This window comes from Semicossyphus pulcher, unplaced genomic scaffold (assembly GCF_022749685.1).
Source record: "Semicossyphus pulcher isolate SPU_LCO1_2020_fin unplaced genomic scaffold, fSemPul1.0.p SCAF_6, whole genome shotgun sequence".
NCBI lineage: Eukaryota > Metazoa > Chordata > Actinopteri > Labriformes > Labridae > Semicossyphus > Semicossyphus pulcher.
In genome coordinates, this window is record NW_027211737.1 from 6,577,813 (window position 1) to 6,602,211 (window position 24,399).

General features: G+C 40.0%; 2 protein-coding genes across 2 annotated transcripts; both read left to right on the forward strand.

Moving 5' to 3' along the window:
• The first annotated feature begins 911 nt into the window (after positions 1-911).
• LOC138610350 (interleukin-1 beta-like) lies at positions 912-3,665 on the forward strand. The gene is made up of 5 exons (XM_069683088.1): positions 912-980; positions 1,411-1,650; positions 2,134-2,298; positions 2,401-2,534; positions 2,677-3,665. Exons 2-5 carry the CDS (start codon positions 1,437-1,439, stop codon positions 2,896-2,898), a joined length of 735 nt encoding a protein of 244 aa, XP_069539189.1. The 5' UTR covers positions 912-980; positions 1,411-1,436; the 3' UTR covers positions 2,899-3,665.
• A 7,017-nt stretch (positions 3,666-10,682) lies between these two features.
• On the forward strand, positions 10,683-23,621 carry ckap2l (cytoskeleton associated protein 2-like). Its single transcript, XM_069683471.1, has 9 exons — positions 10,683-10,759; positions 12,337-12,403; positions 12,508-12,562; positions 13,427-14,625; positions 15,670-15,865; positions 16,462-16,620; positions 18,511-18,571; positions 20,999-21,158; positions 23,083-23,621. The coding sequence occupies exons 1-9, from the start codon at positions 10,720-10,722 to the stop codon at positions 23,390-23,392; spliced, it is 2,247 nt and encodes a 748-aa protein (XP_069539572.1). The 5' UTR covers positions 10,683-10,719; the 3' UTR covers positions 23,393-23,621.
• Positions 23,622-24,399: the final 778 nt, after the last annotated feature.

Consider the following 24,399-nt stretch of genomic DNA (forward strand, 5'->3'; position numbering starts at 1 on the left):
TGTTGTACTGAATATCATCACAACCGTCTTGTCTCTTGTCCAATCAGATTACTCGGTCGGAACTAACTGTTTGTAAAATTATATTTGTGTCAACTTCATCATAAGTTATATCCTTTTGACTCACATTCTTAATTTCAATTGAATTATTTTTGTAAGCTGAACACACTGAACATAAGTTGAGATGACGGAAATACAAAAAATTATTCAAAGGATTTCAAACTGCAATGCACCTCTGATAGGTATAAAGGGGTATCAAAAAATAATCAGATTATATGGAAAAAAATGTTTGCATTCGACACAATGCGCAAAAGACATATACAACAAATAAATACCTGTATGAGGACGTCAGCAGATCGGTGTCTCTTTTTTATATCCTACGGCTTTAAAAAGTTGTGTGTGGCAGGTCAGCATATTTAGATGAGATGCCAGACAAGTGAATTTCCCTTTGGGGATCAATAAAGTTATTGTTATTGTTATTGTTATTGTTATGCATATCTTGGGGGAAATGAAAGAAACCTGATTGTAATACCACTATAATATATCTCTGCGTCTGCTACTTATAATAACGTCTTTTATGAATAAAATCTCACATGTAACGTTGTGTTTTGAGCCAGTTTAGTATTCCAACCTAAAAGTATTCTTAAAGACAATTCACTTTTAATGAATGCATGAAAAAGGTGTACAGTACATACCAAACATAATCCCTCATTCTTCAACAGCTGACGTCACACGGTTATCAATCTACACCTGCGTCTGTGCTTCTGCATGTGTGTGCGTGTCACAATCAGATGTGTTGTCCAGTATTGCTTCAGCATTAAGAATGCCCTCCCACTTCCTGTCTGTGAAGGAAAATTCCCTCACTGTAGTGCGTGTGAATAAAAGCCTTCAGGCCAGCTGCAGATAGGCAGAACATTACCGACAGGACAACTGCTGGGATCTTAAACACACTAACACAACTTCTAATCCACTGTCTTCATCAGGTAGATGACTTTCTTTTTAATGTATTTTCTCTCTGACAGGATCTGTCATTTGCTCAGTGGCACTTTGATGTCAGTTTAGCTGCTATTTAATGTGATCTGGTTGCAGGATATTTCATTACTTTTTTGTCATTTCTGACTGCTGGAAGATTTATTACTCCTGTCTCTATCTTATTCAATATAACTGCCTTTTTAAGGGCATCACATTCAAGTGTTGATACAGTAGAGAGTCATAAGTCTCTGCAGCAGCTGACAGACTGACAGCACTGAAGTGAAATGGAGGGTTTAAGGGTGAATAGTTATATTTAAGGATCATAAATTAAAATGAAAGATGGTAACAATTAAATAAGACAGTAAAAGTAGACCTGAAATTCTTCCCTTAATGCTTGATGATTCAGTGATTCTATTTCTATTTCTTTCTGTCTTTCTGCAGAACTTTTTTGATTCAGAGAAAAAAAGATGGCCATGCACTGCAACATGATCAAGAACTGGTCCACCAAGATGCCCGAGGGGATGGACTTGGAGATTTCCCAACATCCCCTGACACTGAGGCGTGTGGTCAACCTCATCATCGCCACAGAGCGGCTGAAGAGCAGCGCGTCAGAGTCGCTGATGAGCACCGAGTTCAGAGATGAAAACTTGCTCAGCATCATGCTGGAGAACATCGTGGAAGGTAATCACACACACAAGACTTCATGTCAGCGCTGCTGCATAAAAACCTCTCTCTAGACTGATCTCTTTTAAAGTCTGTGTTAAAAAGAAACATTAAATATGAGGCTATACGAGTCATTTACCATTAGGATCAGTGTGGAGTAAAATCTGAAAGGGAATAAATAGTTTACATGCTTTTGTTCAGTGTTTACATTTTTCTGTGGCTGGAAACCAACCCAACAAACGGTAACACCACAGCCCCTACTCACACACTCGCACTGTGTGAGTAGGGGCTGCTCAGAGTTTAATACTCGCCCTGTTCTGTTCAACTGTGTTTGTAGTTTGTAATATTATAAAGGGATGTTGGCATGACTTTTACTGTTCCATAAACTATTCAAATCACTCCGCGAAGTGCTAAGACTTGGCTTTCAAGCTGGATTGTGCATGAAGAGACAAGGTCTATTACTGTTCTTCAACATCAGTTTTTTCTCTTTCCCCCCATCAGAGCGAGTCATCTTCGAGCGTGGTTCAGCTCCTCCTGATCAGTTCAGCAGGACGGGTGTGCACCAGTGCAACGTGACCGACAGCGAGCAGAGGAGCTTAGTTCTGGTCAAGAACAGCATGGAGCTCCACGCAATGATGCTGCAGGGAGGTGCTGACGACCGCAAAGGTAACTACACGATGCTTGGATAGGATAAGAAAAGTGTTCTCTTGGTTGGTAGATATAGTGTTTTAGCTTTCATTGAACTTATATAATCTTTTCTCTCCTCAGTTCACCTGAACATGTCGACCTATGTGCACCCTGCACCCAGCATCGAGGCCAGAATAGTGGCTCTGGGCATCAAGGACACAAAGCTCTTCCTGTCCTGCCACAAAGAGGGAGATGAGGCCACCTTGCATCTGGAGGTAAAACTCTCACATGAAGATTACACACTTTGTCGTGCTGTTAAAGAGTCGGCTTTTTACCATGTGTTCACTTTGACATGAGCTAATAAGTTGATCCCCTGTAATAGTCAAACACTCTGACATGTGTCTTTTTACCCCTCAGGAGGTAGAGGACAAGGACAGTCTGCTGAACATCAGCTCGGGCAGTGACCTGGTGCGGTTTCTCTTCTACAAACAGGACACCGGGCTGAACTTAAGCACCCTGGTGTCTGTTCCCCACAGCGCCTGGTACATCAGCACTGCAAAGGATAACAACAAGCCGGTGGAAATGTGCCTGGAGAGCAGCCATCGTCACAGATACTTCAAAACGCAGCGTCAGATTTAGAACATGGCAAAGACACCCAATGTAAAATGTTTGATCCTTGGGTGTGACACAGAGTGTTCAACTAGGGCGCAAGTATCTTGTGTTTAATTGAAATTCACTATTGCTATATTTATTACAAAAATCAGCAACAGTAACTCAGTCTTTTGTAAAAAGGCGAGTGTCTCGTGAAAATGTCTTTTACTGTATGTACCAAGTACAGAAAGTGAAATGCTGAGTGTATTGACCTAGTCAAGTTTCACCACAAGGTGGCATTGTTGTGCTTCCTGGTGAGCACCCTGTGTATTTATTGTGCCAAATGACTTAACTCACTGATTATGCTTTAATCTATTAATCTATTTATCTATTTATGCAACATGTTAACATATATATTTATTTTGATGACTGCTTACTAACAAGTATTTAATTCCTGAAAAGTGAATGTTTCATAAAGCTTTGTAATGTATGTGGATTTGAGTTTTAGATGCTTATTCAGACACTGGTAGTCCTATGTTTCATCCTAACTGGCCACATGTGTTATTTAGTAAAGTACAATGTATTATTTTTTATAATGCCAACCAACCAATATGTATTGTAATGCCATACATTTTATGCAGCTTTATACTGCTATCCAACAACATTTAGAGGGAAATATCGCAATTGAGACTCTACAACATTCATTTGCCGACTGTACTTACTTGGCAGAATGGGATTTCCCTCAGAGCATTTTTGATCATGCAACCTTGTGATGCATTTCTTCAAACAATCCAATAAAATCTTTTACAATAATGTAACACTCTGAATGTAGCAATTCATGGTTTCCTTTTCTTTTGGGTACATTTCTGCCAACAGTATTGCACCTTATAAAATCTTAATGAAATAGGTAATAAGAAGTCTTACTTGTTCTCAAATTCTGAATTTGTTAGAGAAAGTACAATTTTGTTAACACATGCATAAATTCGCCCATTCCTAAACAATATCCCCTGAACTCTAAATTACAGGTTTTCTCAGTCGCTTTGGTGCATTTCTCACATCACTATTTACATTTGCACAACAGTTAATGCATTTCTCAAAACAATTAACTGCAAAACCTAGTTGATAACCTGCAAAAGTGTGTCACTTGCTCAAAATGGATAGTTCATTCCTCAAAAGCAAGTATTCATGTCAATGAAAGTGTCAGTGTCATCAAGATGAAAAGTCCTGACACCATTGTTTATGAACAAGATAGTCACATGGCTTTGATATGTTTTCATTATGACAGTTTACTCTGTAAGTGTTTTCCAATGCAAAGAAAGTCAGATCTTGGTGACACTACCTGAAAATGCTCAAGACAGCAATATACACTATTTACACAGCCATTTGAAAACTACATGAAAGTTACACATTACTGTATTTATAGTAGGGGGGCCAATGTATTTCTGTAATTCTGGAATGTAAATTTTTGGAGAGTGGTTGGACTGTCTTCTTGGGTGATTACACTTTGAGAAAAAATATGTCTCCAAAATATGTCACTATTTTTTTTATACTTTTCTCTCTAATTTGATATTTTGAACCTTATTTGCACAAAAGTAAATTACAATGGTTAAAATCACTATTTTCATGAAATAAAATGAACAGAAAGTCCTCTTTTTAGTTGTGATTATATTCAATAGTATTTTACAGATGTCTTTACAAACAAACATTTCAATAAAGAACATAATAGCTATTGATCTTGCTGAAAAAAGAACAACATTTCAAGTCATATCATTTTTGACCTTTGCAAAATTTCAAAGTTTTTTAAACATGCCTATTAATATATGAATTCAGACCTGAAGACCAAGTGTCAATATAGAAACAAACAAACAAACAAACATGACACAATAGTCTTCATGGTGCAAATAAAATCCCAGCATCTTCCATGATAGAACGAATTTCAGTAACTTTGTTTCAGTAACTTTGTTAGTTTAAATGGAAGGATCACCATCATCCTCATCTTCATCAATCCCCACCGGATGTCCCTGGCTGACATTTGCACAAACCTCTTCATCTGCTCCACACAGGCACATCTCGAAGCAGTAGAGATTTTGAGACCTGCAAGAACAGTGTGACATGCAAAAGGTTTTCTTGCAGCCACATTTGATGAGATGTATGATGGTGGCTGGGGCTGGGGGATCCTGTGTTGTGAGTGGCAACAGTTTACCTCCTTCTGCCTCCCATCCATATTCTGTTGCTGGTGGTAACTGTGGGTAAGGTGTGAGGTCCTGATTCCATACCATTGCCTGGAAATGTGCACGGGCAATGGCTTCATGTAAGGCTCCTTGTGTTGGTGGCAGTCTCTCAGCTTCTAACTGTTTCTTTGAGAATAATCTCCACCTGAGATCACAGACATTTACCAGTGTGGTACAATGCTCATACAGAAGACAGACAAATGCTTCAATACTTCTTTCTATGTCAGGACTCAAGTTTTCTGTAGTCCCCAGAGCAGCAAATGCTGATAGCACCTCCCCTGGACATCTGTTTAGTGCTTGCCAACAGGTCAGCTTTCCTTTGCCAGCAAATCGACCTGTCTGGTCAGCTCCAGAGAAGGCATGCAACCCTGGTAATCAATGTGAGCGGTGATTTTCGCCTTGTTGGTATGTGTTGATGGCTGTACATCATGCACACCATTACATTCAAGGATCCTGGAGTAGACCAGCTTCAGTTCTGTCATGGTGAGGACTTCTCTTGCCTTAAGTCTGCTGTAATCTAGGCTAACGAACTCAATATCTGAGGCTACTATGCCAAAATTATCTTCTTGCTTTTGGCATTCCTGGGTTTCATCACAACTCTTTTTTACCACGTTGGACATTCTTCACCCAGCACTGGAGGTGATATTTGACATCAATTGCGCGTGCATCATCTGAACTTTCCACCACTGGTTATTGCTTTTCTGGACAGCTTCTCTCAGCTGTTTACATGCATTGAATGAAGAAACCTCATGAAGAGGATCTTTTGTCTCCTTCTGTCAAAAGAAGCACTGATTTCCACTCAACAGCTGCTGCAGAACAGGTGTACTGGGTTTCACTGGACAGGTTTGATGGACTTGATCCAGCTGCAGTTGCGGAAGATGGTCGTCCTAGCTTTTTCTGAAGAACCTGACTCTTACCTTCTTCACATGCTTTATGGTAGCGAGCTTTAGCACGCTTTAGGTGCTCACTGTTGCAGGTGGATCCATAGCAACTTCTGTGCCATGACGCTTTCTTGTGTTGCAGATCATCTGCACTGTAGGGTTTAAGTCTATCGCTGATCTGTGGGTAATCGCCATCTCCATACCGTCCTTTCTCGTGGATAAAATAAAGAAATTTGGAATATGCCTGCAATGATGGTTCTTTTACCATTCTATCTTTATCTGCCTTCTGGCACAGGATACATTGTGCAAAATGTGTTTCCTGTCTGGCTTTCGTAGTGGATAGACTTTGTGCCATGTTGGTTTTGCTGTCTATGGTGGCATCAGATCTGCATCACAAAATATTGAAGGTCATAATGGGATGAGTGCTGATGTGTTATTCTTATGGCTAATTCCTTAAACTCAGTGCAATTTAGTTAGCTAGTTAGCTTGCTTGTTATCACAGTGAAAACACTGACAATGGCCTAAGTACCTAACCCTTATATGCAGTTTATGAGATGAGAAATGATAAAAGCGATGAAAATAATTCCTATTTAATAAAAATATGGGAAATAAATGGGTAATTCTAACATCTGAGTAATAATGAACCAGTATTATTTTCCTTGTACAGATTTGAGCATTTTAGGTTTATGAAATCGGTACGTCACAATTATTATAATTTTCCGAAAAAAAAGAGGTCATCAGCCCAGAAGCCTTCATAATATTATTTTATGTAGTCATTCTGTGGTTTTTCAGGATTATACCCTTAGATGTTCATGAGGAATACGTTAGGCGAGAATACATCTGAATTTGACCTACAATTATTATCACTAAATCAGGAAAAAAATGGAGACACTTTTATTTGTCTTGCTAGGAACACCAGGAATCAAGATGTAACAATCTCCAAAAATTAACAATAAAAAAATGACGGCTATTGATACTGGCTACGTTGCCCCCTCTACTATTAGTGAGGTAACTAAGTACAAGACACTGAATCTGTATGTTTCACGTTTTTACTGCATATGCTCTTTGCAATTCTAATTTGTTCAGCATTGTGCAAAAGAAAAAATACACCCTCATTTGCAACAAACATAAACTCCCTTTGGGTAGAGCTGTGCTCAACTGTAAACAATATTGCAGTACATATTGGAACTGAACATACTCTATTGGATTTAGGAATGGTGAGTAGGGAGGGAGATATTCCATCAGCATCCTATCATGTGCTGCAAACCACTGTCGGACCACATCTGAGTGGTGAAAACGCACATTATCACAAACAACAACATACTTGTTCAGATGGTCTCCAGTTAGACCCCTCTCATTCTCAGGGATTATGTCCCTGTAAAGAGTGTTTAAAAAAGTCAGCAGATGTTGTGTGTTGTATGGACCAAGACGGTTTTCTGAGATGGCTGCACACATAGTAATATTCCCTCCTCGTTGGCCTGGGACATCAATGGTAGCTGTCTGTCCAGTGCGATTCCTTCCACGCCCTCTACCTTTTGCCAGATTGAAACCCGCCTCATCAAGGTATATGAATGTGTGCAGCGGTTCCCTGGCCTCCAGCTCCAGTACACGCTTTATCACAGAAGAGGGAGCGAGAAAAACTATAACAACTTGTCCTGTGTAACATAATGCATTTTGGACAACATATTGTACAGTATGCACTGTGAATACACATACACAGAGCTGTCATGTAAGTGTAGTGCATGGCACTACACAAAGTAAACAGTTTACAGCACTGAACATTAGAGTATGCATAGAACACATACATGTTTTACCTGTACATACTGGTGACGGATCTCCTTCACTCTGTCACTGTTCCGTTCAAATGGCACACTGAACAATTGTCTCATGCGCATTTCATTTCTCCTGAGCACTCTGTCAATTGTAGCGATTTAAACGGATTCAATATTCCCAAAGATGTTGTCATCCTCTATAACAGCACTTTGTATCTCTCTCAACCTTATGGCATTGTTTGCAATCACCATTGCACAAATGGCTTCCTCTTGTTGCGGAGTAAAAAGGGGCCCTCTTCCACCTCGGCAAGGTTGTCTTGCAATCCTATGTGGTGCAGAGTAAAATGACAGTAAATATGGCAAATCTTTACTGTAACACTACTGTACACTACAATACACAAAATCTGTGCTGCAGTAAAGCTGTAGGTCTAACTGTAAAATGTAAAAAGTCAATCAATCAATCAATCAATCAAATTTTATTTGTATAGCGCCAAATCATAACCAGAGTTATCTCGAGACACTTTACAAAAAGAGCAGGCTGACTCTTTGTTATGTTATTTAAAGAGAGGCCCAACATGAATCACCATGAGTAGCACTTAGCAACATTCGGTACATTGGCAGAAAAACTTCCTTTTAACAGGCAGAAACCTCGAGCAGAACCAGACTCATGTTGAACAGCCGTCTGCCTCGACTGGATGGGCCAAAAATGGGATAGAAGGAGATGCAGGATAGAGACAGGCAAAGAGAGCAACAACAACAATATGTTCTTGTTACAGCAACAACAACAGGAAATACATACTTATGGTTACAATGTCAATAATAGTGGTATACTAGTGTGAAAATTAGCAAAATAAATAAATAAATAAATTAGCGAGAGAAGCAGAGTAATGATAAAGGCTGAGGTAATCGTAATTGTAACAGTTAAAGTCAACAGGTCTACTATGAGCATTAGCAGCAACAGTAATGATACTATGGGGAAGGCTGATGTTAGTAGTTGTTGCAGTCGAGCAGGTCCACAGCAGCAGGTGGTCTGCAGCAACGATTCCCAGGAACCTTCAGGACAAGGGAGCACGAGAACTCCCGGGAAGATATATGATTAGTAATGTTAACGGGACCAGAAGATACAGAGTTAATGAGCTGCATTAATATGACAGAGAGAGAGAGAGGGAGAGGGAGAGAGAGAGAGAGTGGGAGAGGGAGAGAGAGAGAGAGAGAGAGAGACAAGTTCTTTTCCCACTGCAAGCTTCATGTATGACGCAATGACAGGAGTGCAGTGCAGATTGTTTAGTGCTGAATTACTGTCCATTATACACACTTGTTCTCCCGACGAAATGTTTGAATAATTGAATTCACAGTGGTTCTCCCAACATTTGGCTGCACCCTTCGACCAGCCTCAGCCATTGTGAGGTTGTGATTGACAACATGATCCACAATTGTAGCCCTGATTTTATCAGGAATCCGCCTATGTACTATGTACAGGAATGAGAAACTGCTACTGTGATGTGCACAAATTACAAAATGTTGTGGAGGTTGAACTAACTGTTGTGCAAATGTTAATAGTGATGTGAGGAATGCACCAAAGCGACTGAGAAAAACTGTAAGTACTTAAAGAAATAATCTTGAAGTTCTCAGTTTTGTTCTATTTGGCGGCACCTAATGTCAATAGTACACAACGGGCACATATGTCCCAGTTTCAACAGATGTCCTGAGTTGGCTCCCTTTGTCACGGTTGTAACTCTTGATTTATCTCGCTGACGGTCGCTTTTCTCCAAAGCAATGTACATCTGAGAGTTAATACATCACAAGCAACGGTCGAGACAGGAGGGAACAAAGTCAGTAAGAGCCATAAAACAGCTTCAAGTGCGATCAGACTAGATTACTAGATTAGATTACTGTTTACTCGCAACAATTGCAGAGACTGGAAAGGCAGCCGCTTAGCTCTGCCTACCCTCTCTGGCCGACCAACCACTGCTGGGTGATGCAAAACACGTCACTTACTGGGCGCTGCTCGTGATTTTTTTTGCCACCGACACCCAATCTGTAATACTACTACATACAGCAAATGTAAAGGCTTTCATCAGTGGGCCATAGGCCCAATCACCACTGTGTTAGCTCATTTAGCATTAGATAGTGACTTAAAAGACATTTATTTAAATAAAAATCTTCGAGATTATATCTTTAACGCTCCTGTGAGGAACTTTCGGTTTGTGTTGATTTTGGTGCACCCTGTGGACAAAGCTGTACCTCTTATCTCTCTTTTTTTTGTCCTGTACATGCGTAAATAGTGTTTTTTAACAAAAGAATCTCATCCTGCTTTATTGAACACTTTAAAATTGAATTTCCCAGAGGGAGTCATCCCAAAGGGATCAATAAAGTTGAGTCTAAGTCTAAGTCTAAGTCTAAGTCCAAGTCTATTTGCCCTGAAAAATGTAAACAAAGGATCTCTGCACCTTTGCACTGTTCATTGCACTATTGTCTCCAGTCTATAAGCGTTGATATTTTTTTATATATATATTTTAATACTTTGTAATATATATTTGTATCCATAGGCTTGTATATAGTAGTGTTAGTTTTTGGTGTCTGTGTTACCTTGTCTGACCTGTCCTTGTTTTTAGCTAAGAATGTGAATTTGTGTGTATAATGAAAGTTAAGAAAAAACATTCAAATTCCTTGTATGTGCCCACAAACTTAATAAAAATGAATCCGATTCTGCTTCAGAAGAGTATGTACCTCTTGTATGTACTTTTTGTTAGTATTTTATAATCCAATGACCGAATGCATTTTGCGCATGCGTGTTGTTCGAATTTCAAACTGTCCAATCAGAGACGAGGAGGCGTTTTAACCGGTAATTTCAAAACCGGAAGCGCGAGCTCAGTTGTCGTGCAGCTTGTTTTTCTTACGTTTTGTAAACTGCAGCAAGTCCAGAGAAAGTTTTTGAAATCAAATTTATAGTCGGTCGAAAGAAGATATTGATTGCTAAGCGACATGGAAGAGGGAGAGACTGTAACAATACTTTCAAGAAAAGGTTTGCGAGTTTGATAATAGTTCTAATAGATAGAAGTGAGCGTTTGCTATTACAGTGTAGCTAACTCATGCTAACGCTACATAGCAAACGTTAGCTAACAGTTACACGCTAGTTACAATATTTAAACGTTTGCATGTCTTGCCAAATGTAATATCGCTGTCAGGAAGTTAACCAGGATACTGATGAACAAAAGTTCCTTTGAAGTTCGGATCCTAAAAGTTTCCACAAGATAGCAACGTAAACTCAGCACCTAACGCTAAATGACAAAGGATAGAGATAAACAGTCCAATAACGCTGCCATGCCTGTAAGCTTCATTCACTGGTATTACTGATAACTTTGTGAATACGCCTCCCAAACCATGTGTTACAATAACCTTCAATGCAGTGCAAACTATAAATGAACTACCCAAGCTCCTTGTCCGTTATAGTAACGTATCTTGATGAAATGTACGAGGTGTAAGTTTGTTTGTTTATTTAGGTCCCCATTAGCTTCAGCATGTTCTATTGTTCCTGGGGTCTGCAAAAGTTTACACTGTGATAATGCAAAATACACCTCGACACAGTTTATCATAATACAAACACATCATACATCACATCCAACAAAATAAATATTGACACAAATGAAACAACAAGCTAAAGAAAAAAGCAGACAAGCTCCAACTCAGTTTATCATGACCTCATAGGTAAATATCATGTTTACAAAGAAAGCCAATTGACACATTACAGCACAAAGAATGAATATTAACGACTGAAATTTCTCTGTAAGTAATGCCCTTTACGTGATTAAAAAAACCAAAACGATATATAGTATTGAGTTGTTTTATATATGGTAATGAATTCCATTCTTGCATTGCCCTGTATGTTACTGAACGCTGACATGATGTGGTTTTACATTTTGGTAACGTAAGACAGACTCCAAAATTAAGTATTTAATACAAATATGCAATATTTTTGATCATGTTAGAAAAGTGAAAAGGAGCAAACATTCACATTGCAGAGGCTGGGATAACTAGATTTTAAGGTAATCAACTAATCTTTTTTGTTCACTGATAATTAAAGCTCCGGCCCATTTCCATAATTGAGGTTTTCTACATGAATGTACATATAGCACCAACCCGCAGCCAGATGGCAGTAAGCTTCTGTGGAATTGTAAGCTCACTTTGTTCATATGCTTTCCCCCTTTCAGGTCTTATTATAGATGCTTGGTGAAAATATGACTCACCCTCTATTTTCTATTCCTCATTGTACAGTAGACAATTGATTAAAAATATATATTGAGCTTATTGGCTTATTCATTTTTTTTATATTTCCAATAAGGCGAAGTGAACTGTTGTTTTTTTGCCCAGTTACCTTAAAGTGAAGTTCTTAAACTTTCAATGTAATGGAGGTCTGCATTTAAGATAATTTTATATACGCAAAGTTATAAAAAGCTACAGTATGTGGCAGGATAATAATCCTTTATGCACAAATGATTTCAGGTTGGACACTAAGTATGACTCAATAATATTGATTTTACTGTTGCATATATTAGACAGTCACTCGTTGGACCAGTGCTGAATTGTTATTTTTCCAAACAGAGCTGCGTAAGCAGAAGTTGATGGAATACTTGGCAGCAAAAGGAAAGCTGAAACAGCCCAACCCTAAGTAAGAAGACAAGATTCTCTGCATGAAAACTTGCAATGTATTAAGATGTTTGTTCTGTTCTTTATTGTATCTAGGGTAAATAAATCCACTCTCTTACTTCTCAGGTCATACCTCCGTGATGACTGTCAGGTTAAGAAGCCTGTGACATCTGCCCCGAAGGTGAGTTGGAACCCTTTTTCACACAGCCAACGCCAAAAATTTTAAAAGAATGACGTCTGTGTTTCTTTGGTGTGGGTCTGAGTTGACCTGAAAATCAGACTGAAATGCTGTTTTGTTTTACTCAAAATTGAATCCTCAAACTATGCTGACTTTAGGGTTGGGCATTGTTTGTTCAAAGCCCTACCCTCCCTTTTAGCAGTGCACTCCTATATAAATAATAAAGTTGAGTCTAAGTCTAAGTCTATATCTTCCTAATGAGTCTTTTTTTAACCTTTGACTTACATTTACCGCTTTTCTTGGTCATCTGTGTTGTGAAAACCACAGATTTCCACACACCCAGGGAAAGTAGAATCGTCCATTGTGCTCATATTCAATTATGAAATTTAATTGCAGAGGGTGACTCAGACAGCAGCAGCGCAGTTTGTAATGTAATGTTGCCACCATCTAAATAAAACGTGGTTAAGACTACTTCACAGACAATCATTCCTGAAGCAGGGAGCGTCCAGAAGACAGAAATCAATCTACCCTTCATCCGGCTGCCCAGTGTCACTCTACCCTCTGTTTCCACTTCCATGACATTTACTTTTGTGTTTGTGGTCGTTTGAAGACTTGCTTTGCAATTGGCGAGCCTTTCACATTGCTCCTGCGTTGCTCTGTATACAAGGTCAAAGTGTACAAGGTCAAAGCAAAAAAACTAACAAACCGGAATTATATCGTGATCCAACGGGATGTTTGTATCCTGACATTGTCATAGGTCATATTGGAAGACATTTCCCAGCTGTAGCAGACATGTGATATGATTCAGAGGTCTGGAACAAGGCAGGTGTCAACTTGTTATTTCAATATCTGTTTTTATTTTCACAGATTAAGGACAAAGAGAACACAGTGCCAGCTGAAAATGTCATAAGAGAAAACACAAAAGTCCCAACTGGGCCTTCTCAATCCATAAAACACCCTGACAGAAGAGCATTTGGTGTCACAAACAAAGTGAATGCAAAAAGCAGCATCCTGACTGGAAGACAGAAGGCCTATCGTTCATCTGCAGCTGGTGACCCAGCAAAGCCCCAACTTAATGAAAACCCGGTGCTCACAGGGACATACAGACATTTGAAAAACCAGCCAAACACAGGAATGCAGTCTTCAGGCAGAGACTCCTCAAATCTAGCTCGCACAGCTGCAACAAAACCGAACAGCAGATTCAGCAGTAGCTCAAATGCTGCTTTCTTACGTCCAATAAAGACAGTCAGTGTCAGGATGAGTCTCGGTCCAATTGTCAAAACTAAAACAGGACTCATTCCTGCAGTGACCCAGCCAAGAAACAGTCATGGTCAAATTTTAACACACATCCCTGCCACAGCAGCTACTACCACCACCGGCACTACTTCTACAGCTAACAAGGTGCGATCCAGCATGTTGTCATCAGTGTCCATTTCCAAGAGGAAAACATTGCCTAACACTGCTCTAAACAGCCATGTTAATGAGAGAACAAGCCTTTCTTCAACTGCAAGAGCTAGGATTAAAGTTCAGGATCAGAATAGGGTGAACTCCAAACCACTTTTGAGTAAACTGTCGTCTATAAAGAGTCAACCAAATGGACTGAAATCAGCGACTATCTCCTCCAAGTTCATAGCCGCACCAAATAAGCCTAATAAATCTTCTGTTCAGTCCACAAACACGTCCACAAAACCAGCATCTGAGAGTCAGTGGAAAAAAAGTGGCCAACCAAGCAAAGTCGTATCCAGCACATATTTGGGGCCAGCGAGCAGACGCAGCTCCAGACCTGTCAGTGGGGTTATGCAATCTGCTGTGGCCATTCTGGAGGGTAAAACCAAGACAAGGAGAGAGACAGATGGCAAGAAGGGTCACAGTTCAGCCAATGCCCCTCAACCACATACAGGTATTGATAGAAAAGGTGCTCCAGTTGTATCACAGACAGTGCCACAGCCTGCCAGGACCATCAGCCTAACAGGCCAGACCAGAGATGGAAAAACAACAAAGGTCCCAGCCAGAGTCATTCCGCAGACAGGGGGAAAGAAACTGACTGCTGTTCAGGAGGAAAGAATGTAAGTGGAAAATTACTTGCAAATTTATTAGCATGAAAGTATGATATGTTACCAATGAACCATCACATTTTGGCAGCTACTGTGGGCTAATTGAAGGTTAGGTTGGCTTGTGTTGGTTCTAACCCCTAAGTGGTGCACAAGGAAACATACATTTAGGACTGGGTAACAAGTCAATGTCAATATTGGTATATATTCAAGTATGAGATAAAAATAATGCAGATATTCCATCAATCTTTCAAGCTAGAGCAATCATCGGTATGACTGAGGAAGGGCTGTAAGAGCAATTAAAAACCAGGAACAAATCATCAGTAAACAACAATTAAACGTGCAATAATTAACAGAGCAAAGCTCAGCAGTAAGTATAAACAGGTATTGTAATGTAAGGCAAGATGCAGTTGATGAAGTTTAACTAAGCTCGTCTTAAATTGAACTCTTGGCAGGGTAATTGACCTTCAGTTTTTCCGTTTACTTTTGTGACACTAATGTGGAACTTCAACACATTGTGCAAGTTAACTGTCACTTTCTTACAACAACAGGATTGTACTTTCACAGAGGCACAACAGACAACATGTCTAGACACATGGCAAGCACTTTCCAATCGAAACTCTTTTTTTAAAATGAGTCACTTTCACGAAGTTCACACACATTTAATTTAGTTTAACAATTTGCAGCTACCATAAAATATAAATTGAAGCTTAAACATAATTTCCCCCATATAATTATGAATAAGCTTTTGTTTGAACATCAAGGGTTTATACTCTAGTGAGTTTTGAGGTCTAAATAAGTAATAGTGATAACGTCACCCCTCCTCTGATACCAGTGCAATAAAAATGTGCACATTATCTATGGAAAAGCAGACATTTTGCTTTAAATTCACGTAAGTTTGCACTATTGCTGTTTGTTATCTTAACATGATAATTTACCCATGACCTATTTTTCCATGGGGCTAGAATATTCCGGTATTGACTATATCAGGGAAACAGCTCTACCAAAGAAATACCATGAAATAAATTGTGGACTTTTAACTGTGCTTTTGGTCCCAAGGAGAAAATTGCAGGAATGGAGAGAAGCCAGAGGCATTTCCTACAAACGCCCTCCAATGCCAGTTAAACCTCAGGTCAGGCGCACTGTGGCTGTGTCCCAACCTTTCTGGGCCGCCATGACAGAAGAAGACCAGGCTCACTCCCTCATCTCCGCCGTGGACAGATCGCTGGCTGACTGCATCAAATTGCTTGGCGAGGTATTTGGCAGGGAAGGAGTCACAGAGGATGGATGATGAATTTTATTTTGATTGAATGGGCGTAATTCTACGGAGCTCCCCTGGTGACAGCACATGAAAACTTTTTGGTTGGAATGTTGGAGTACAGACATGACATGAAGATAAATTAAATTCCTTTTAGGTGGTGTAGTCCTACCCCTCCTCAAATGTACTAGGTCATCAGACAAGGTTGGAATTGCCAAACTTGAAGGCATGCAAGAGGCAGGCAGTTCTGCAGCTGTTAGAAGTGAACACAGGTTTATAGTCCCTCTCGATAGGTATTAATCTAATCCATTTCACCAAAAATCAGAGAAAGTGTGTAAAGAATGAGAAAAGAATGCTTCAGAGAGACGTTCAAACACTGCTTAGTCTTTGTTTCTTTTACCCGCACACGTGGCCAATCATTGTGAGAAACTCCTGTAATTTTACAAAAAGTTGATTTTGGAAAATAAGAGTGATCGGATGGGTGGGTGTGAGTGGAGGGGGTTTCGGATGCAGTTCATCCATACAGTAAGGTTTTTTGTTAGACACTGATGCTTTTCTTTCAGTGTATGTGTTTGCCTCCCTTGCACCCACAGGGTTGCCCTACAGACCAGGTGAAGGAGGTTCTCTCAAGGCTGCCGGCAGTGTCCCACAAGTTTGCCAAATACTGGATCTGCCAGGCCCGTCTGATGGAGCAGGAAGGCAACCTGGATGTCCTGCCCATGTTTGAAGAGGCTGTTGGTGTTGTGTTGGAGGTAAGACATCCATATTTTACTTACATTTTTGTACATTTCTTTAATGTGCCCTACTTCTGTCTTGCAAACAGACAGTAGTCACATTAACATGTATTGTTACTCAGCAACACACTGTTTTCCGGACCTGACTTCAGCATCTTTTTCATTTTTTTCTTCAGGAAAATGTGCTGTTATCTTTAGGAATTAGTAATATGACAATGTACCATGAAAGGAGGGATAGTTCTTAACTGGTCATCTGTGCTGATATACCAGTTTTATCTAATCACAGATGCATTATTTTTGTATTGGCTTATATGTCGGGTTAATTGGTGAAAATACTTTTCATTACCGAAACACCTTGAGGTGATTTAGACAGTGAATATCACTTCTAAGTTTTGCAAACTCTCTTATAAGGCATCTGCCTCATAGGACTAATGTCAGTTTGTCTATTCCTTTTATGTGTTTTTCAGTAGATTCTACAAGAGTTGCTGAAACATATATATATATATAGATCTCAATAAAAACATTACATGAGATTGTGTACGTATTGCCCCCTGACTAATGTCATAATATACATTATATTACTATTATATTAAATAAATGATGAGATTGTGATAAGTTTCATATCATCACTTGCTGAATTAAACTCATACAATTTCTTTTTCATACAAGTCAGCTTGAGCATCCATACTAGCATTTTTCCTGACCTCTTTTTCCTCTTTATCATCGGTGTCAGGCCACAGCAGCAGAGCATTTGGTTGTGCAAACTGCAGCTCAGCTCTCACTGAGGGCGCTTCCGCTCCTAAGGTCTGTTTGGTCCGAATCAAAGACCAAATTGTAACAATGTTACATTTTGCCTCGAGTTTGGTTTGTGTTCACACGGCAGCTTTTACCAGCGGACCAAAAGTTTTGATGCGCAGGGAAACTACTCTCTGATTGGTCAGAATTTCCTTATGGTAAAACTCGCTGAAGTAAACAAAGCAAGAGAGCACACTGATCAATCACACTCAACATGATCCGAGTTTTTTACTTTTAACCAAAATTATTCCACAGTTCAATTCTCCTTTAGATTGAACACCTCCGTGTTCTTGTGCGTTTCCACAAGCAATTGTGAAATTGTTTGGTCAGCCCATATTTCTATTTCCTCACCGCTCCCCCACGTCTGTCACGTCTCATCTCGCTGCATGTCTCTATAAACGTCAGCACCCGTAAACATTCTACAATGCACAGTTTTATGGTTTGTTTCCTGTATTTGGTCCTACTATAAGTCCGTTCACGCTCTCACCAGAATCAAACCGGACCGTGGTTCGTTTGGAAACAGAACTTTTCTAGCTGACCATTGTCCGGTTGTTTGATCCGCACTAGAGTTTCATTCCGGCGTTCACACCGGCCTAAACGAACTGCACCGAGGGGACAAACACTCCAGGGTTCGGTTCAATCGGACTAAACAAGGCTGGTGTGAACCCACCCTAAGTTTCAGCTTCATTGAGCCAGAAAGAGAACAGACTAAACTGTTTTCTCGTAGATATCCCAGGTCAACATGGCTCTTACAGCTATCAACATCAGGACAGAACTATACATCTGAAATCTGTGATTTGTTTTATCACGCGTCAGCACAGCATGCAAGGTCGTCCCAGTGTGTCAGTCTGGTTCACTTCCTGTGAGAGGATCTCTGATCTTTGTCAGACCCAGAGGAGATCTTATCTAATCTCCAGTGGAATTTAAACGTGAGGTTTTCTTCTGTGTTAAGAACTGCGTCCTCCAATAAGAGCTGTTTGTAATCCTTCAGCAGTGGGCCATAGGCTCAATCCCCATTGTGTTACCTCAATCAGCGATAGATAATGACTTAACAGACATTTATTTACATGAAAATCTATATCTATAAGTTTCTACCCTTCTGTTTTCTTTCAGCCGGTGGACGAGCTGCGGACTGTGGTGTTTGAGATACTGAAGAAAAAGGATGAGACCCAAGGTATTTGGCCAGCACTTCCCTTTTTGTATTATTGTTATGGACCATGAAGATTACTCATAGCAGGAACTAACTGCCTTGCATTGCTTACATTGCACAGATTTCAGTCAGTATTTGTATCTAGAAGTTACTTGCTTTATTTTATATGCAGTTGATTATCATGGTCCTGTAAGGGCCATAAATTGTGCCACATAGATGCATTTATTCAAATTACAGCCCCAATGTCGTAGCCGTTATTCGATATGGAGAAAAAACTTTTTTGCTTAATTTCTTTAAATGTTTGGATAAGATGTTAAACACACAAACCTAAGAAGTCAATAAACAATGAGCTCTGCTAAAGACTACTCCTCCAGTCTGAGTCACGAGTGGATGGTTCTGTGTCAACAGGACATTGTTCAGTGACACTGATAAAGGGGCGTTAACAATATTTTTTAAAATCAACCACATGACACAGATGAGTTCCAACCAGTTGATTCTATGTCAGCATTGGCTTTGTTAATTTAAGCTACAGGGCAGTTTTCAACCAATGAATCACAGATGTTCATAAATTATATTGAATATTATCATCAGCATTTATGTCTTTCACAGTCATATTCAGTTTACAGTTATACCAGGAACTTTTAGTTCCAGGAACTTCTCTTCAAGGAACTTAATGGTTCCTGTGGCCCATTGTTGTCTGAGTTTCCACAGCGGCCTAAAGTCCCGGAAAGATTATGCATCAGGCTAATGATGTATGGAGCAATGACTGTATATAAAGATGGACAACACGTCCCCATCTGCTCCCATTGTACGAAATTGATGCCAAAATAGCTCCTGTGATAGGTGCTGCCATCTTGCAATGGTGACGTCATATGGAGCCAGAGACACTTAACTTATCGAAAAAACAGCAAGGATCCCGCACGCCGGCGTGTTTAACAGCAGAACAGCTTCTCTGTGTTGGTCTGAGGTTAACGTTCACAGGTATGGAAACTTCAATGATGTAGTGATGGTTTTAGTTACGTCTCCTCTCACCGTTCGTCCTCCGCTCTGCTCACCCAGAACAGATCGGCTGCAGGAAACTTATTTGTCAACAGAGCTGTCAATCATCATTTTGACAGCATCAAATAGCTAATTAAAAATAAACTTGTCAGAAAAATGAACACTTCGATGTAAATCAGCATGATAATAACTAACTATAATGACAGAAACCATGTTTGAGAGAAATTTATCGGGCGTGTATTTTGATTTTATAGTTTGACTCATGTCCCATCTGTTAACATGGAGGAGGCGGGCTTTATGACCTATACTGCAGCCAGTCAGCAGGGGGCACCCGAAATGTTTTAGCTTCACTTTTAGGGAGCTGTCATGTCGTCCATCTTTTTAGACTGTCTATGGTATGGAGGTGCAATAAAAGTAACTGCACTACACTGCCAGTCCAGTAGGTGGTGGTAAGAAGAAGATGAATGCCATACAACAAAGATAACGCTATAAAACACTGAGCATGGAGGAGATTCAACTTTTGAACTCTTTTGATTGTGCTTTATTGCATTGCAGGACAGGCTTTCTTCTCTGACTCCATCTCAAAGCACGGTAATAAACAATCTCGAAGCACGGTGGTAACAGTGAGCTTGCAGCTGCAGTCTTTTAAACATGGCGGTTAAAATAAAGCGCTTTGAGTACTCGACCAATCAGAAACGAACAGCACTGCAGGCCACGCCCTGAAAGTTCCTGGATCTTTGGAAAGTACTACCCCCCCGAGCAGGGACTTGTCAGGGGGTAAATCAATTACCCCGGAACTAAATATAGACCCTGGTTCCTGCTATCAAAACGCACAGAGTTCCTCAAAAGGCTCCTGGGGAAAGTTCCTGCTGTCGAAAAGCACCTTAAGTGTGCCGTCCCTCTTAAAATAAGACCACTGTAACCTTCCTAAAGGCCTTCCTATATTTAATGTACTGAAAACAAGAGTATTTTTGTGTGTAATTTTACTCCCATCCTTAGTTTATTGCTGCTGTACATTTTCTATGTACAAATGAGAATAAACATCCGCTATGATCCCTACAGCACAGACACCCAAGAGAATATCCACCTCAACATCTGAAGAGACACCACGGTTTACGTGGTGTGATTGAACACTGGCTAATTCCTGGACAACAGTACCTCAGTACCCAAAAGATGGCTATGTCCTGTAGTGCTGAACTAGTGTGGTAGCTAAGGAGACTCAAAATGAATGCTAATGTTGCAAGTGATAAGCTAAATAAACCCCTGTTTCCTATTTAATACACCCCAACCGCTTCATGAATGATATGTCGATTTAGTGTTTGCAGCTTGTTGGCCGAAAAATGACTTAAAGCAGCTCTAAGGTTTAAATGATAATGGCAAAATTCCAACAGACGTCTGAATAAAACTCTTTCTGTTGTATTTATATAACTCTGATTTTCATGTTTTTGTTAGCATCCCAAGAAGATGAGAAAGAGGACCAGATGTTATCCAGTGGAAGTACTCCTGAGAATGTTAACAACGCAATGATGACTCCTAAACCTGTCCGAGCCCTCATCTGGGGGGAGAAAGGAGATTCATCTGTGGTCAAGTACAAGATCACAGCAACTCCCGGGTTTGTTTGAGTCATTATATCAACTAAAAATTTAATAGTGCTGCTGCTTCCTGCTAGCCAGATTGTTACCAAATGTTTTTGTGATGTTGAAATGTTTGTCAGTGGTCCAGTGTTTAAAAACCTGAATGATCCTGGTAAATGTTTTCCTGTCACACTTTCTTAAAGTGACATGCTAGCTCAAACTAAAAAGCTGAAAAAAAACCTATGGACAGCTGTACTTCTCTCCGGGGTGCCAGCGGGTGCAGCGTAAACCAAAGTAATAAACACACACCAGGTGATAGAGGATAACTTAGGGATTTTTCAACCTAGACCCTATTTTCCCATGTGTTTGTGTGTAAGTGACTAGTGGAGACAACAATTATTGAAATCGATCCAGTATTCAGGGAGGGAGCTGGCCAGCAGCCGCGAAATGAGATACAATGTAACTAAACGGGGCACCGGGCATACGCCAATATGAAGTTATCCTTTAATATTGACGCCATGTTTTTTTTCATTTAAAGCATTTAAATTCTGGCAGCATCATCCTGTCAAAAGGAGCCCTGAAGCACTTCATGACAGTAGAAGCGAAGGCAGTCAGACTACAGAGTCAACACATATCTTTTTGCAGCATCGATGTGATGGATGTTGTCTGGAAAATATGTGATGGCTGGTTGGCATATATCAACGTGTAGAATGCTGACGTTTTGCACTGATATTTTAAACGCCTAGTGAGGCAGGAATAGACAGAAATGTGCAGTCCTTGACTTTTCATCTTGTTTTGTTTTTCCAGTATATTTTTCTTCTTACAATACATATAAACTCATCAAAAAAAGTTTGGAATATGGTCGATCATATCTGTTGTCTCATTTGTAAGGGCCATGCATCTGTGGGATGAGAACATCCGAGATGTGGGTGAGGTCCCAAGGAAAATGTGCCAAATTTCCCTCCCATTGAAAAACAGTTTAGACAATTCTCCTGTTGTAAATGACTCTTTTGTTTCCTCTCGCCGTTCGTCCTCCACTCTGCTAATCCGGAACAGATCAGATTTACAGCATCAAATAACCAATTAAAAATAAACTTGTCAGAAAAATGAACACTTGGAAAAATCAGCATAATAAGAACTAACTATAATGAATTTGTATTGTATGTATTTTGATTTTATAGTGACTCATGTCCCATCTGTTAACATGGAGGAGGCGGGCTTTATGACCGATACTGCAGCCAGTCAGCAGGGGGCGCCCAAAATGTTTTAGCTTCACTTTTAGGGAGCTGTCATGTCGTCCATCTTTTTATACAGTCTTTGGTCAGAACACACAGTGCGTCACAATTGTTGTGTATAGGGCTGCAAAGCCAAAGACCGGTAAGAGTGGCAGGTGGTCATAATTTTATGGCTGATCGGTGTATAACCACCAGTCTATGGCGGTCAGAATGGTCTCCTGTTTGGAGAAGGGGCCATGATTGACCAGAGAATGGCCACAGTCCTTTTGTTTTTGCTCCCATTTTTCTTGAGCTGAACTCAAAGATCTAAGACTTTTTCTACGTACACAAAAGGCCTATTTCTCTCAAATATTGTTCACAAATTTGTCTAAATCTGTGTTAGTGAGCACTTCTCCTTTGCCGAGATAATCCATCCACCTCACAGGTGTGGCATATCAAGATGCTGATTAGACAGCATGACAACATTTACTTAGGATGAAAATTATAAATATCGATTTTTGGAAGTTTTTTAATCTATTCAGAATTTTAGAATTGTAGCATTGTGATTCTGATATGGTTTTTCATGATCGATTCTTTTCAGCACCCATAGTAATATCCCCACTTAATACAGCCCCACTTAAGGAATCACACACATTTCTGAAATTGCTGTAGTCACAATAGAGTGAATTATAATCCTTTTTTAACGGTTGAAAATCATGGTTGTTGTTTTTTCTTTATTTTCCCTCAGTGGCCCTCAAAGCCTGCAGAAGGAACCAGCACGGGTCAACGGCCAGGAGGTTCGCTTCTTCACCCCTGTTAGACGCTCTGTACGCATCGAGAGAGCCTCTCTCCGATACCCCGCATCCCTCCAGGACCATGACCTGTGCGTGGCCTCCTACAACGACCTGATCTCCGAGGAGGATAACGAGAGAAGTGAAGAGCAGGCCGGTGGGGAAACCAGCCCGTCTGCTAACTGCACACCGATGTACGTCTACAGACAGAACGAGGCGCTTGAAGACAAGGTGTTCGTCAAGCTAGTCTGCGATGAAGGTGTTTAGCTTCAGGTGCTAACTTCATCTCCAGTTAGCAGCTGAGATAAAGTTCAGGTTTATATTTTGTCAACAGTAACGTCAACTTTGGTGTTCCCCTTTTGTAAAAAAACCAAAACCAAAAAAAAGGTGGGCATGTTAGGTCTTGAGCTGTTTTATAGAGTTAGGTATTTCTATGCTTCCTTATGGAGAAGTTTTCTTTTGGTATTTTGTTTCTATAAACAATTTGATGTACATAGTGATGTAAAATAAATGTTTTCTTTTTTAAACCTATACATATTGTCTTTATTAATCTTTATCTGGCATGTCTACGCATAAACCTCATAAGCTGAGATGGAAGGTGTCTGTACGTCTTTGACAGTAGCTGTTGGGTTTATGTTGGTTGTCTTGGCAGTAACATATTGTCCAACTGTCGCATCATCAAACTGGAATTTTCCAAACTCATTTTAATTGCTGCTAACCGAAGACAGGCTTATGATGCATGTTACTGCCACACCTAAATGACAAAAAATAATCTGAGAGTGAAACATCCTGAATTACAGATACATCTGAAAGTCAGAATACTCCTACAGAAATAGAGTGACTAACCCCTGTACCCTGGAGGAGGTCATGGCTCAGGTTTAAATTTATCTGCTGGCGACACCAGAAATATTGACAGCCGCCCCCAGATTCAAAGTCACATCAGACAGAAGCAGATGAGTCATGAGATTGATTCAGCAGTGACTATTCATGAATAAACTACAGAACTACTAAGTCAATATCATAATGTACTCTAAAACCGTCATATACCTCTTTATTCTTTTGGTCTTTCCTGTTCAGACTAAAATAGGAGTGAACCTTTTTAGTACAAAAATCTAACCTTCTGACTCAGCCTACTTTATTTTTAGTCACTTACTCTATGATACTATTTACAGTGGCTCATAAGTATTCATACCCTATTTTTGGCTGGGCAATTCCAACACATGAATATGTTTTGTTTGAAACCATTCCATTGTAGCCCTGGCTTTATGTTTAGG